Raw genomic sequence first — 16,152 nt, forward strand, 5'->3', positions numbered from 1 at the left:
GAGTCCTGGTTTTTAGTCCCAAATTGCACCTCTATTCCCTATAGCTCTATAGGTCCTGGTCAAAATGTAGGGCACGACATAGGGAATAGGGTGCTATTTAAGACTCAACCCTGGAGGCCTGAAGAGAAAGCCCTCTGGGTTATTTAAAGAGGCCATGGGAACTCTCCAATCTGTCAACAATCCTGGACATTCAGCATTTCCTTGTTGTCCATCCCATTTCCTACATTGCGTCCATATTGTAGATGTACGCTGTAATTTATGGTAATGTACCCTATATAAGTTGTTTTTCCCCTGAGGAATCACGATAGCTCCGTTCTTCGTGATCTTCGTGGCTTTAGAAATATAGTGTTTGAGCTCCAACAGCGAGGGATGTGGGTCTTGTGTCTCACGCACATTTAAACGTAAACTCACGCCGAGAGACCTTGTGTCTCCTACCACCGTTTAGTAGCTGGCCAGGAGAATGCCTGTGTGAATTCAGAATAGTATTATGTCTGGGTTTACTGTAATATGACCCAGTGAGGTTCTGCTCTAGTTTTACCCACTTGGTAGCAGTCCTCCCTTGAGTTCTGAGATGCAGGATGTTTGTTACACCACTAAGACACCCAATATATCTGGTGGCTGACTGTCTGGGAGATGACACCTAGATGTATCCTGTTTGGTAGAATTACTCTCTCTGTCTCTCTCTCTCTCTCTGTCTCTCTCTCTCTCTCTCTCTCTCTCTCTGTCTCTGTCTGTCTCTCTCTGTGTCTCTCTCTCTGTCTCTCTCTCTCTCTTTCTCTCTCTCTCTCTCTGTCTCTCTCTCGCTGTCTCTCTCTGTGTCTCTCTGTCTCTCTCTGTCTCTCTCTGTGTCTCTCTCTCTCTCTCTCTCTCTCTCTCTCGCTGTCTCTCTCTGTCTCTCTGTCTCTGTCTCTCTCTGTCTCTGTCTCTCTGTGTCTCTCTCTCTGTCTCTCTCTCTCTCTCTCTCTGTCTCTCTTTGTCTCTCTCTCTCTCTCTCGCGGTCTCTCTCTATCTCTCTGTCTCTGTCTCTGTCTCTCTCTGTCTCTCTCTGTCTCTCTGTGTCTCTCTCTCTGTCTCTCTCTCTCTGTCTCTCTCTCTCTGTCTCTCTCTCTCTGTCTCTGTCTCAGTGTCTCTCTGTGTCTCTCTCTCTTTCTCTCTTTCTCTGTCTCTCTCTCTCTGTCTCTCTCTGTCTCTGTCTCAGTGTGTCTCTGTGTCTCTCTCTCTTTCTCTCTTTCTCTGTCTCTCTCTCTCTGTCTCTCTCTCTCTCTGTCTCTGTCTCAGTGTGTCTCTGTCTCTCTCTCTTTCTCTCTTTCTCTTTGTCTCTCTCTCTCTCTCTCTCTCTCTCTCTCTCTCTCTCTCTCTCTCTCTCTCTCTCTCTCTGTCTCTCTCTCTGTCTCACTCGCTCGCTCTCAGTTCAAGTCAAGAGCTTTATTGGCATGGGAAACATGTTTACATTGCCATATCAAGTGAAATGGATAAACAAAATTGAAATGTCATATTATGTCTATATACCGTGTTGTAACGAGGACCAGCTTGCTTAGGGAGCTCTTCTCCAGGTTCATCTCTCTGTAGGTGATGGCTTTGTTATTAACGGTTTGGGAATCGCTTCCTTTTAGGTGTTTGTAGAATTTAACGGCTCTTTTCTGGATTTTGATAATTAGTGTGTATCGGCCTAATTCTGCTCTGCATGCATTATTTGTTGTTTTACATTGTACACGGAGGATGTTTTTGCAGAGTTCTGCATGTAGAGTCTCAAATTGGTGTTTGTCCCATTTTGTGAACTCTTGCTTGGTGAGTGGACCCCAGACCTCACAACCATAAAGGGCAATTGGTTCTATAACTGATTCAAGTATTTCTAGCCACATCCTAATTCGTATGTCGAATTTGATGTTCCTTTTGATGGCATAGTAGGCCCTTCTTGCCTTGTCTCTCAGATCATTCACAGCTTTGATCAGTCCCTACACCCAAAGAAGGGCTCTGCGTTCATCCACCTCTGGCCTGCTCGCCTCCCTACCTCTGCGGAAGCACAGTTCCCGCTCAGCCCCGTCAAAACTGTTCGCTGCTCTGGCACCCCAATGGTGGAACAAGCTCCCTCACGACGCCAGGACAGCGGAGTCAATCACCACCTTCCGGAGACACCTGAAACACCACCTCTTTAAGGAATACCTGGGATAGGATAAAGTAATCCTTCTAACCCCCCCACCCCCCAAAAAATATATATATGTACTATTGTAAAGTGGTTGTTCCACTGGATATCATAAGGTGAATGCACCAATTTGTGGCGTTTGTGGAACCTGTGGTGCTGATGTTTAGGCCGAGGTATATATTGTTTTTTGTGTGCTCTATGTCAATGGTGTCTAGATGGATTTTGTACTTGTGGTCCTTGCAACTGAACCTTTTTTTGGGATACCATTATTTTTGTCTTACTGAGATTTACTGTCAGGGCCCAGGTCTGTCAGAATCTGTGCAGAAGATCCAGGTGCTGCTGTAGGCCCTCCTTGGTTAGTGACAGAAGCACCAGATCATCAGCAAACAGGAGACATTTGACTTCAGATTCTAGTAGGGTGAGGCCGGGTGCTGCAGACTGTTCTAGTGCCCTCGTCAATTCGTTGATATATATGTTGAAGAAGGTGGGGCTTAAGCTGCATCCCTGTCTCACCCCACAGCCCAGTGGAAAGAAATCTGTGTGATTTTTGTCAATTTTAGACTTGTTATTTGTGTAATGTTGTATGTTTTTCCCCCAACACCGCTTTCCATCAATTTGGATAGCAGACCCTCAAGCCAAATTGAGACAAAAGCTTTTTTGAAGTTTAACAAAGCATAAGAAGACTTTGCCATTCAAATCAAATCAAATCAAATGTATTTGCGCCAAATACAACAGGTGTAATACCTTACAGTGAAATACTTACTTACAAGCCCTTAACAAACAATGCAGTTTTAAGAACCCCCCCTCCCAAAAAAATGTAAGAGATAAGAAAAACAAATAATTAAAGAGCAGTAAATAACAATAGCGGGGCTATATACAGGTCGTACTGGTACCGAGTCAAAGTGTCAATGTGCGGAGGTACCGGTTTCGAGGTAATTGAGGTAATTATGTACATGCAGGGTTACTAAAGTGACTAAAAGACGGGGGTGCAAATAGTCTGGGTGGCAATTTGATTCGCTGTTTATGAGTCGTATGGCTTGGGGGTAGAAACTGTTTAGTAGCATCTTGGACCTAGACTTGGCGCTCCGGTATCGCTTGCCATGCGATAGCAGAGAGAACGGTCTACGACTAGGGTGGCTGCAGTCTTTGACAATTTTTAAGTGGAATAGGTTTTGTCATGCCTTCTTTACGACTGTTGTGTGCTTGGACCATGTTAGTTTGTTGGTGATGCGGACACCAAGGAACTTGAAGCTCTCAACCTGCTCCACTATAGCCCTGTTGATGAGAATGGGGGCGTGCTCGGTCCTCCTTTTCCTGTAGTCCACATTAATCTCCTTAGTCTTGATCATGTTGAGGGAGAGGTTGTTGTCCTTGCACCACAGGGTCAAGTCTCTGACCTCCTCCCTATAGGCTGTCTCATCGTTGTTGGGGATCAGGCAAACTTAATGATGGTGTTAGAGTTGTGCCTGGCCGTGCAGTCATGAGTGAACAGGGAGTACAGGAGGGGACTAAGCACGCACCCCTGAGGGGCCCCTGTGTTGAGGATCAGCATGGCGGATGTGTTGTTACCGACCCTTACCACCTGGGGGGCGGCCCGTCAGGAAGTCCAGGATCCAGTTACAGAGGGAGGTGTTTAGTCCCAGTATCCTTAGCTGAGTGATGAGATTTGAGGGCACTATGGTGTTGAATGCTGAGCTGTAGTCAATGAATAGAATTCTCACATAGGTGTTCATTTTGTCGAGTTGGGAAAGGGCAGTGTGGAGTGCAATAGAGATTGCATCATCTGTGGATCTCTTGGTGTGGTATGGAAATTGGAGTGGGCCTAGGGTTTCTGGGATAATCGTGTTTATTTGACTAGCCTTTCAAAGCACTTCATGTCTACAGACGTGAGTGCTACAGGTCAGTAGTCATTTAGGCAGGTTACCTTAGTATTCTTGGGCACAGGGACTATGGTGGTCTGCTTGAAACATGTTGGTATTACAGACTCAGACAGGGAGAGGTTGAAAATGTCAGTGAAGACACTTGCCATTTGGTCAGCGCATGCTCGGAGTACACGTCCTGGTAATCCATCTGGCCCTGTGGCCTTGTGAATTTTGACCTGTTTAAAGGTCTTACTCACGTCGGCTGCGGAGAACGTGATCACACAGTCATCCAAAACGGCTGATACACTCAATCATGTTTCAGTGTTACTTGCCTCGAAGCGAGCGTAGAAGTTATTTAGCTTGTCTGGTAGGCTCGTGTCGCTGGACAGCTCTCGCTTGGGTTTCCCTTTGTAGTCTGTAATAGTTTGCAAGCCCTGCCACAGCCGACGAGCGCCGGAGCAGGTGTAGTACGATTCGATCTTATTTCTGTATTGATGCTTTGCCTGTTTGATGGTTCATCGGAGGGCATAGCGGGATTTCTTATAAGCTTCCGGATTTGAGTCCCACACCTTGAAAGCAGCAGCTCTACCCTTTAGCTCAGAGCGAATGTTGCCTGTAATCCATGGCTTCTGGTTGGGGTATGTACATACGATCACTGTGGGGACGACGTCCTCGATGCACTTATTGATAAAGCCAGTGGCTGATGTGGTGTACTCCTCAATGCAATCGGAAGAATCCTCTGAACATATTCCAGTCTGTGCTAGCAAAACAGTCCTGTAGTTTAGCATCTGCATCATCTGACCACTTTTTTATTGGCCGAGTCACTGGTGCTTCCTACTTTAATTTTAGCTTGTTCGCAGGAATCAAGAGGGTAGAGTTATGGTCAGATTTTCAGTTCGTCCCATTTATTTTACAGCGATTGAACGTTAGGTAGCAGGATGGAAGGCAAGGGCAGATTAGTCACTCTTTACCTGATCCTCGCAAGGCACCCTGATTTTTTTGCCTTGAAATCTCAGTTTCCTTCTCCAGAAAATCACGACGATCGGGTCCTGGCCGGTCGTCTGCAGTAGTCTGAGTCATGTCCGACTCATTGAAGAAGAACTCCTCGTCCAATTCGAGGTGTTTTGAGGTGTTTTGTTTTTATTTGTTTGTCAATTAGGGTGTGCAAGGTGAATACGTGGTCTGTCGTACGGTAATTTGGTAAAAAAACAATTTTACATTTGCTCAGTACATTGTTTGCACTGAGGAAATGTAGAAGTCTGCAGTTAATTATAATGCTGAGTATTTTCCCAAGGTTGCTGTTGACGCATATCCCACGGTAGTTATTGGGGTCAAATGTGTCTCCACTTCTGTGGATTGAGGTTGTCAGTCCTTGGTTTCAAATATTGGGGAAGATGCCAGAGCTGAGGATGATGTTTAAGTATAGCCAATTGGAATTTGTGGTCTGTATATTTTTGTTATTTCATGTAGGATACCATCAACACCACAGACCTTTTTGGGTTGGAGGGTTTTTATTTTGTCTTGTAGTTCATTCATTACTGTACAGTACTCACTTTTGTTGCCAGCGGTTTAGACATTAATGGCTGTGTGTTGAGTTATTTTGAGGGGACAGCAAATTTACACTGTTAAACAAGCTGTACACTCACTACTTTACATTGTAGCAAAGTGTCATTTCTTCAGTGTTGTCACATGAAAAGATAAACTCAAATATTTACAAAAATGTGAGGGGTGTACTCACTTTTGTGAGATACTGTATATGTTTTTGCTGTTTGTTCTTTGTTATAGAGCCAAAAAGATTGGAGAAGTGTTTTACCCATAGATATTCGTTTTGGATAGATAACTCTTTGTGTTGTTGTTTGTTTAGTGGTTACCACTTTTCCCAGAAGTGGTTAGATTCTATGGATTCTTCAATTAGATTGAGCTGATTTTTGACGTGCTGTTCATTCTTTTTCTGTAGTGTAGGTTTTTGCATTCTTCTTCAAATCATTTGTCATTGTTGTTAATTTTCTTAGGTTGTCTGTTTGCAATTTTTAGATTTGATAGGGAAGCTGAAAAGTCAAATATAGTCTTAGGCTTTATACTGCCAAGTTTACACCTTCACTATTACAGTGAAGGTGTGAAGGTGTAAAGGTGAAGGTGGGGCGGCAGGTAGCCTAGTGGTTAGAGTGTTTGACTTATAACTGAAAGGTTGCAAGATTGAATCCCCGAGCTGACAAGGTAATAATCTGTTGTTCTGAAAAAGGCAGTTAACCCACTGTTCCTAGACTGTCATTGAAAATAAGAATTTGTTCTGAACTGACTTACCTAGTTAAACTAAAACAATTACAGTGCAATGTTTTTTCCAGGAAGTTGTCTAAAAGGGATTGAATTTGTTGTTACCTAATTGTTTTTTTTTGTAGGTGTCCACCCTACTTTCCTTCCATCTATAGCATTTCTTAATATTATTCAGATCCTTTGGCTTTGATGCCTCATGATTGAGTATTGCTCTGTACAGATAGACTGGGATTTTGCTGTCATCTGATAGGGGTGTTAGTGGGATGACTGTGAATGCTCTGTGAGACTCTGGGTTGAGGTCAGTGATAAAATAATCTAAATTACTACCGGCAAGGGATGAGCTATAAGTGTACCTACCAAATTAGTCCCCTCGAAGCCTACCATTGACTATGTACAGACCCAGCGTGCAACAGAGCTGCAGGAGTTGTAACCCATTTTTGTTGGTAGGTTTGTCATAGTTGTGTTTAGGGCAGCATATTTTGGAGGGAATACTGTTACCTCCAGGTAAGTGTTTGTCCCCCTGTGTGCTGAGAGTGTCAGGTTCTTGTCCAGTTCTTGCATTTAGGTCGCCACAGACTAGTGCATGTCCCTGAGGCTTGAAATAATTGATCTCCCTCTCTAGGATGGAGAAGCTGTCATCGTTAAAGTATGTGGATTCTATTGGTGGGATATACTGTAGGTAGCACACGTGAGGCCATTTTTCTCTGTTGAGATAATTTCCTTATTAATTTCTAGCCAAATGTAAAATGTTCCTGTTTTGAATAATTTAATAGAGTGGGTTATGTCTCCTCTAAATCAAATTAGCATACCCCTGAGTCTCTTCCCTGTTTCTACTCTGCACAAATTATTTTTACTGAATGATAATGACAGTCTATCTTTCTTCTTCTTCTCTCTTTTCTGCAGGAAAATAATTGGTCCCCTTGTCACTCGTCATGGCAAGCTGTGGTCCAACTTCTGGGGAGCGTTGAGTCTGGATGGTTACTATGCCCGTTCTGAAGACTACATCGACATTGTGCAGAGCAAGCGTGTGTAAGTCTCCTGTCCTCAACCAATGGGGTTGGGTTCTTCTTATAAACCATCACTCCTGTATATATAAACATTCTGGGTGATTTGTAAATTTAGGAGTATTACTCACTCACTGATCTGTTTCATGGAAGCCGCAGTGCCACAAAATTATGCCTTTAAACCGTGAACGCTCCTAGATAGTTTACTAGGTTGTCAGGGCCAGGGTTTATGGGTTACTAGTTAGTTTACTAGGTTGTCAGGGCCAGGGTTTATGGGTTACTAGTTAGTTTACTAGGTTGTCATAGCCTGGGTTTATGGATTACTAGTTAGTGTACTAGATGGTGTACTAGGTTGTCATGGCCAGGGTTTATGGGTTACTAGTTAGTTTACTAGGTTGTCATGGCCAGGGTTTATGGGTTACTAGTTAGTTTACTAGGTTGTCATAGCCTTGGTTTATGGGTTACTAGTTAGTTTACTAGGTTGTCAGGGCCAGGGTTTATGGGTTACTAGTTAGTTTACTAGGTTGTCATAGCCTGGGTTTATGGATTACTAGTTAGTGTACTAGATGGTGTACTAGGTTGTCATGGCCTGGGTTTATGGGTTACTAGTTAGTTTACTAGGTTGTCATAGCCTGGGTTTATGGATTACTAGTTAGTGTACTAGATGGTGTACTAGGTTGTCATGGCCAGGGTTTATGGGTTACTAGTTAGTTTACTAGGTTGTCATGGCCAGGGTTTATGGGTTACTAGTTAGTTTACTAGGTTGTCATAGCCTTGGTTTATGGGTTACTAGTTAGTTTACTAGGTTGTCAGGGCCAGGGTTTATGGGTTACTAGTTAGTTTACTAGGTTGTCATAGCCTGGGTTTATGGATTACTAGTTAGTGTACTAGATGGTGTACTAGGTTGTCATGGCCAGGGTTTATGGGTTACTAGTTAGCTTACTAGGTTGTCATGGCCAGGGTTTATGGGTTACTAGTTAGTTTACTAGGTTGTCATAGCCTGGGTTTATGGGTTACTAGTTAGTTTACTAGGTTGTCATATCCTGGGTTTATGGGTTACTAGTTAGTGTACTAGATGGTGTACTAGGTTGTCAGAGCCTGGGTTTATGGGTTACTAGTTAGTTTACTAGGTTGTCATAGCCTGGGTTTATGGGTTACTAGTTAGTGTACTAGATGGTGTACTAGGTTGTCACTAGGTTGAGGTGTATGGATTATGTGAGTGAATGGTTGTGTGTAAAATAAACCGTAAAGGATCTGATTTAGGAAGACCTCTGTCTTCCTAACCTAGACCTCTGTCTTCCTAACCCAGACCTCCGTCTTCCTAACCTAGACCTCCGTCTTCCTAACCCAGACCTCCGTCTTCCTAACCCAGACCTCCGTCTTCCTAACCCAGACCTCCGTCTTCCTAACCCAGACCTCCGTCTTCCTAACCCAGACCTCCGTCTTCCTAACCCAGACCTCTCTTCCTAGTGATCCTATTCCAGACTTCTCTTCCTAAACCAGGAGAGTGATCACTTCCTAAACCAGGAGAGTGATTATATTCCAGACCGCTCTTCCTAACCAGGAGAGTGATCATATTCCAGACCGCTCTTCCTAAACCAGGAAAGTGATCATATTCCAGACTTCTTGTCACATCGTAAAGATGGGACCAAGGCGCAGCGGGAATGTGTTTGCTCATCTTCTTATTTATTGAGAAGAAAACCAAAATAAATACTTAAACAAAAACAACGACGAGAAACAGTCCTGAAAGGCACACAGCTACACAAGGAACAACTACCCACAAACCCCATGGGACAAAAACACCCCTATTAAATAGGACCTTCAATTAGAGGCAACGAGGAACAGCTGCCTCCAATTGAAGGTCAACCCAATAAACTACACATAGAAATAGAAGACCTAGAAAGAACATAGAAATATACTAACATAGAACATACCCAATAAACCCCGAAACACATTAAACAAACACCCCCTGCCACGTCCTGACCAAACTACAATAACAAATAACCCCTTTTACTGGTCAGGACGTGACACTTCTCTTCCTAAACCAGGAGAGTGATCATATTCCAGACCGCTCTTCGTAACCAGGAGAGTGATCATATTCCAGACCGCTCTTCATAACCAGGAGAGTGATCATATTCCACACCTCTCTTCGTAACCAGGAGAGTGATCATATTCCACACCTCTCTTCGTAACCAGGAGAGTGATCATATTCCACACCTCTCTTCATAACCAGGAGAGTGATCATATTCCACACCTCTCTTCATAACCAGGAGAGTGATCATATTCCACACCTCTCTTCATAACCAGGAGAGTGATCATATTCCAGACCGCTCTTCGTAACCAGGAGAGTGATTATATTCCAGACCACTCTTTGTAACCAGGAGAGCGATCATATTCCAGATCATGACATGTTGAATATAATGAAAAATATGTATTGCAGCTCATTAATATTAATTATTGTCAGCACTAAAACTAAACCCTCTCTCTCTATATATTTTGCTCTTCCTATCTCTGCTCTCTCTTTCTCTCTGGTCTCTCTCTCTATATATCTTTCTCAATCCATATCTCTCTCTCTCTCAATTCAATTCAAAGGGCTTTATTGGCATGGGAAACATGTTTACGTTGCCAAAGCAAGTGAAATAGACAAGAAACAAAAGGGAAATAAACAATATAAAACTGAACAGTAAACATTACACTCACAGAAGTTGTAAAATAATATAGACATTTCAAATGTTATATTATATTATTGGCAATGTTGTAACAATGTGCAAATGGTCTCTCGCTCCTTTCTCAGGGGCGTATGGAACATTCCCTACATGGCTCATATATACTTGATAAAGGGAGAGGTCCTGAGAAACCAGCTGAAGGAGAGGAACCATTTTGTTTTGGAGAAACTGGATCCTGACATGGCTCTGTGCAGACACGCTAGAGAACTGGTAAAACCACTCTGATGATCTAGTTAGCAGCTTTCTGAATTGACAAATAATACTCTGTTTAGAATATGAGAGTGTAGAGGACATCTGGTTGATAGACAATCGATTATACAGGACATCTGGTTGATAGACAATCGATTATACAGGACATCTGGTTGATAGACAATCGATTATACAGGACATCTGGTTGATAGACAATCGATTATACAGGACATCTGGTTGATAGACAATAGATTATACAGGACATCTGGTTGATAGACAATAGATTATACAGGACATCTGGTTGATAGACAATAGATTATACAGGACATCTGGTTGATAGACAATAGATTATACAGGACATCTGGTTGATAGACAATAGATTATACAGGACATCTAGTTGATAGACAATAGATTATACAGGACATCTGGTTGATAGACAATCGATTATACAGGACATCTGGTTGATAGACAATAGTGATTACCAACAATGATAGACAATATTTTCCAGGCACCGCTCTCCCAGGGCCCTCACCTCCTCCCTGTAGGCTGTCTCGTCATTGTTAGTAATGACTCCTACTACTGTTGTGTCGTCTGCAAATGTGATGATTGAGTTGGAGGCGTACAGGGAGTACAGGAAGGGGCTGAGGACACACCCTTGTGTGGCCCCTTTGTTGAGGATCAGAAAAGTGCAGGTGTTGTTTCCTACCTTCACCACCTGGGGGCGGCCCATCAGGAAGTCCAGGACCGAGGTGCACAGGGCGGAGTTCACACCCAGGGCCCCGAGCTTAATGATGAGCTTGGAGGGTACTATGGTGTTAAATGCTGAGCTGTAGTCAATGAACAGCATTCTTACATAGGCATTCCTCTTATCCAGATGGGATAGGGCAGTGGGCAGTGTGATGGCGATTGCATCGTCTGTGGACCTATTGGGGCGGTATGCGAATTGAAGTGGGTCTAGGGTGTTGGGTAAGGTGGAGGTGATATGATCCTTGACTAGTCTCTCAAAGCACTTCATGATGACGGAAGTGAGTGCTACGGGGCGATAGTCATTTAGTTCAGTTACCTTAGCTTTCTTGGGTACAGGAACAATGGTGGCCATCTTGAAGCAAGTGGGGGACAGCAGACTGGGATATAGAGAGATTGAATATGTCCGTATCTTATACCAACCAGATGTCCTGTATATTTTAGGTTATGTTATGTTATGTTATGTTGGGTTATGTTATGTTAGTTAATGATACTTTTGTTAGGTTATGTTAGTTCATGTTTATATTTATTTATTTTAGTTCAGGGTAGGTTATGTTATGTTATGTTAGGTTATATTAGGTTAGGTTAGGTTAGGTTATGTTATGTTATGTTATGTTATGTTATGTTAGGTTATGTTAGGTTATGTTATGTTAGGTTAGGTTATGTTAGGTTAGGTTATGTCAGGTTATGTTAGGTTATGTTATGTTAGGTTATGTCAGGTTATGTTAGGTTATGTTATGTTAGGTTATGTTATGTTAGGTTATGTCAGGTTATGTTAGGTTATGTTATGTTAGGTTATATTAGGTTAGGTTAGGTTAGGTTAGGTTATGTTATGTTAGGTTATGTTATGTTAGGTTATGTTATGTTAGGTTAGGTTAGGTTAGGTTATGTTAGGTTAGGTTAGGTTAGGTTATGTTAGGTTATGTCAGGTTATGTTATGTTAGGTTATGTTATGTTAGGTTATGTCAGGTTATGTTAGGTTATGTCAGGTTATGTTATGTTAGGTTATGTTATGTTAGGTTATGCAGGTTAGGTTAGGTTAGGTTATGTTAGGTTAGGTTAGGTTAGGTTAGGTTAGGTTATGTTATGTTATGTTATGTTATGTTAGGTTAGGTTAGGTTAGGTTAGGTTAGGTTAGGTTATGTTATGTTATGTCAGGTTATGTTATGTTAGGTTAGGTCAGGTTATGTTAGGTTATGTTAGGTTATGTTATGTTATGTCAGGTTATGTTAGGTTATGTTATGTCAGGTTAGGTCAGGTTATGTTAGGTTATGTTAGGTTATGTTATGTTATGTTATGTTATGTTAGGTTATGTTAGGTTATGTTATGTTATGTTAGGTTATGTTATGTTATGTTATGTTATGTCAGGTTATGTCAGGTTATGTTAGGTTATGTTATGTCAGGTTAGGTTATGTCAGGTTATGTTAGGTTATGTTATGTCAGGTTAGGTTATGTCAGGTTATGTTAGGTTATGTTATGTTAGGTTAGGTTATGTCAGGTTATGTTAGGTTATGTTATGTTAGGTTAGGTTATGTCAGGTTATGTTAGGTTATGTTAGGTTAGGTTAGGTTATGTCAGGTTATGTTACTTCATGTTAGGTGATGTTAGTTTGTTTTAGGTTAAGTTTTGTTAGGTTACGTTTATCTTATATCAACTAAATGTCCTGTATATTTTAGTTTATGTTATTTTTTAGTTTATGTTAGGTGACCGTCTGCTGTGGTATCCTATACCCAGTCTGTCTCCATGTGTTGTCTGTCTGTCCTTAAGGCATGATCTAAAGCATCTTTGGTGCGTGCAGGGCTCTCCGCTCCACTGGTCCCATCATTTTACACCTCCTTTCCTCCTCCTTCTCCTCCTCATCCTCCTCCTCCTCATCTTCTGCTCGTCTGAGTCATGTGACCATGTCCAAACAATGGGAATATCTGGCTGGCTTCCAAACCTTGTGTTTTTTTTTTACTTCCCTTGTCCTTGTAGACTTTGAACTTGTCTATCTAGTCTGTCTGTCCAGCTGAGCTTTATGGCATCCCGTCACCTGTCACCCCATGCTAACTCGTACTACCATGGAGCTCTGCTACATCACGTCACTCTGTCCCAGCATGCAACACCTATTAAGATAATAACAACCAAAACATCAGCTTCAGAGGGAATCTTGGTCTTCCCTCATGCAATGCAGCAGGCTCATCTCCTTCCCATGCCTCCTCTTCCTGTATGTTACGTCTTACCTACCTATCTATCAAGCTCTCTCTCTCTGACAAAACGTAACGTTACAACATTTACATGGTGATTTTCCTTCGTTTTAGACCAATCACAGAGAAAAAGACTCCCCAAACCCGGAAACGTTCCATATGCTCAGAGTTCCAAAGGTTTTTAACTGCTTTCATTATTCTATTTGGTGTCAATATCAATTTCCAATGGGTTTACAATGCAGGTTTACCATGTAGGTTTACAATGTCCAACACTGGTAGGAAACCATTTTGGTATTTAATTTTTTTTTATATCAACCACCCTATGAAATTGAGGAATCAGTACCTGAACTCTTATGAACATGTTTTTCCCGTCAGAGCATTACCAGATCAAACCTTATAGAGCTGTTTCTGTGATAAATGATCACATGAACATAAAAACAACAAATCGTCTCTAGAGACGTCTTTCAGGATGTCAGCCGAGGCCTCTTAGAGGAGCTCTGCCAAACCAAGAGAGATAAAGCTGTCTAATCTCTCAGGCTTAAGCCTTTGGAAATCGATGTTGACCTATCTGTCATGACTGAGGTTAGATACACAGGAAGCACCTGTTTTTGATCATCTCTTTAATCGTCAATCCATTAAAAAGCTTTTGTGGTGCAGTCCCTTCAGTGCCACAAGGAGTATTTAGAAGGAGGAATAATGATTGGATCAGTCCGTGATAGCCATAGTAATGTAGTTATAGTAAGGTAGTTATAGTAACGTAGTTATAGTAACGTAGTTATAGTAACGTAGCTATAGTAATGTAGCTATAGTAACAGAGCTTTAGTAACGTAGCTATAGTAACAGAGCTATAGTAACGTAGCTTTAGTAACGTAGCTATAGTAACGGAGCTATAGTAACAGAGCTATAGTAACATATGTTTTAAATGTAGCTATAGTAACAGAGCTATAGTAACAGAGCTATAGTAACGTAGCTTTAGTAACAGAGCTATAGTAACAGAGCTATAGTAACGTAGCTATAGTAACGTAGCTATAGTAACAGAGCTATAGTAACAGAGCTATAGTAACAGAGCTATAGTAACAGAGCTATAGTAACAGAGCTATAGTAACGTAGATACAGTAACGTAGCTATAGTAACGGAGCTATAGTAACGTAGCTATAGTAACATAGCTATAGTAACGGAGCTATAGTAACGGAGCTATAGTAACGTAGCAATAGTAACAGAGCTATAGTAACGTAGCTATAGTAACAGAGCTATAGTAACGTAGCTATAGTAACAGAGCTATAGTAATGGAGCTATAGTAACAGAGCTATAGTAACGGAGCTATAGTAACGGAGCTATAGTAACGGAGCTATAGTAACGGAGCTATAGTAACGGAGCTATAGTAACGTAGCTATAGTAACAGAGCTATAGTAACAGAGCTATAGTAACAGAGCTATAGTAACAGAGCTATAGTAACGTAGATACAGTAACGTAGCTATAGTAACGGAGCTATAGTAACGTAGCTATAGTAACATAGCTATAGTTACGGAGCTATAGTAACGGAGCTATAGTAACGTAGCAATAGTAACAGAGCTATAGTAACGTAGCTATAGTAACAGAGCTATAGTAACGTAGCTATAGTAACAGAGCTATAGTAATGGAGCTATAGTAACAGAGCTATAGTAACGGAGCTATAGTAACGGAGCTATAGTAACGGAGCTATAGTAACGGAGCTATAGTAACGGAGCTATAGTAACAGAGCTATAGTAACGGAGCTATAGTAACGTAGCTATAGTAACGTAGCTAAGGTAACAGAGCTATAGTAACAGAGCTATAGTAACGTAGCTATAGTAACGGAGCTATAGTAACGTAGCTATAGTAACAGAGCTATAGTAACGTAGCTATAGTAACAGAGCTATAGTAATGTAGCTATAGTAACGTAGCTATAGTAACAGAGCTATAGTAATGGAGCTTTAGTAACAGAGCTATAGTAACGTAGCTATAGTAACAGAGCTATAGTAACGTAGCTATAGTAACAGAGCTATAGTAACGTAGCTTTAGTAACGGAGCTATAGTAAAGGAGCTATAGTAAGAGAACTATAGTAGCGGAGCTATGGTAACAGAGCTATAGTAACAGAGCTATAGTAACGGAGCTATAGTAACGTAGCTATAGTAACAGAGCTATAGTAACGGAGCTATATTAACGTAGCTATAGTAACAGAGCTATAGTAACGTAGCTATAGTAATGTAGCTATAGTAACAGAGCTATAGTAACGGAGCTATAGTAACGTAGCAATAGTAACGTAGCTAAGGTAACAGAGCTATAGTAACAGAGCTATAGTAACGTAGCTATAGTAACGTAGCTATAGTAACGTAGCTATAGTAACAGAGCTATAGTAACGTAGCTATAGTAACAGAGCTATAGTAATGTAGCTATAGTAACGTAGCTATAGTAACAGAGCTATAGTAATGGAGCTTTAGTAACAGAGCTATAGTAACGTAGCTATAGTAACAGAGCTATAGTAACGTAGCTATAGTAACAGAGCTATAGTAACGTAGCTTTAGTAACGGAGCTATAGTAACGGAGCTATAGTAACAGAGCTATAGTAACGGAGCTATGGTAACAGAGCTATAGTAACAGAGCTATAGTAACGGAGCTATAGTAACGTAGCTATAGTAACAGAGCTATAGTAACGGAGCTATATTAACGTAGCTATAGTAACAGAGCTATAGTAACGTAGCTATAGTAATGTAGCTATAGTAACAGAGCTATAGTAACGGAGCTATAGTAATGGAGCTATAGTAACGTAGCTATAGTAACATAGCTATAGTAACAGAGCTATAGTAACAGAGCTTTAGTAACAGAGGTTTAGTAACAGAGCTATAGTAACGTAGTTATAGTAACGTAGCTATAGTAACATAGCTATAGTAACGTAGCTATAGTAACAGAGCTTTAGTAACAGAGCTATAGTAACGGAGCTATAGTAACGGAGCTATAGTAACGGAGCTATAGTAACAGAGCTTTAGTAACAGAGCTATAGTAAT

General features: G+C 41.3%; 1 protein-coding gene across 2 annotated transcripts in view; it reads left to right on the forward strand.

Moving 5' to 3' along the window:
• The window catches only part of LOC115195317 (procollagen-lysine,2-oxoglutarate 5-dioxygenase 2-like), a 118,787-nt gene that overhangs the window by 88,851 nt on the left and 13,784 nt on the right, over positions 1-16,152 (forward strand). The window contains exons 12-14 of one of the 2 annotated variants that reach the window (XM_029755094.1): positions 7,183-7,308; positions 10,078-10,219; positions 13,243-13,305. In XM_029755094.1, coding sequence (XP_029610954.1) covers positions 7,183-7,308; positions 10,078-10,219; positions 13,243-13,305 — 331 coding nt within the window. The remainder of the gene's footprint in view (positions 1-7,182; positions 7,309-10,077; positions 10,220-13,242; positions 13,306-16,152) is intronic. The other variant, XM_029755095.1, reaches the window with a different exon arrangement.

The sequence above is a fragment of the Salmo trutta genome, chromosome 6 (genome assembly GCF_901001165.1).
Source record: "Salmo trutta chromosome 6, fSalTru1.1, whole genome shotgun sequence".
Classification (NCBI taxonomy): domain Eukaryota; kingdom Metazoa; phylum Chordata; class Actinopteri; order Salmoniformes; family Salmonidae; genus Salmo; species Salmo trutta.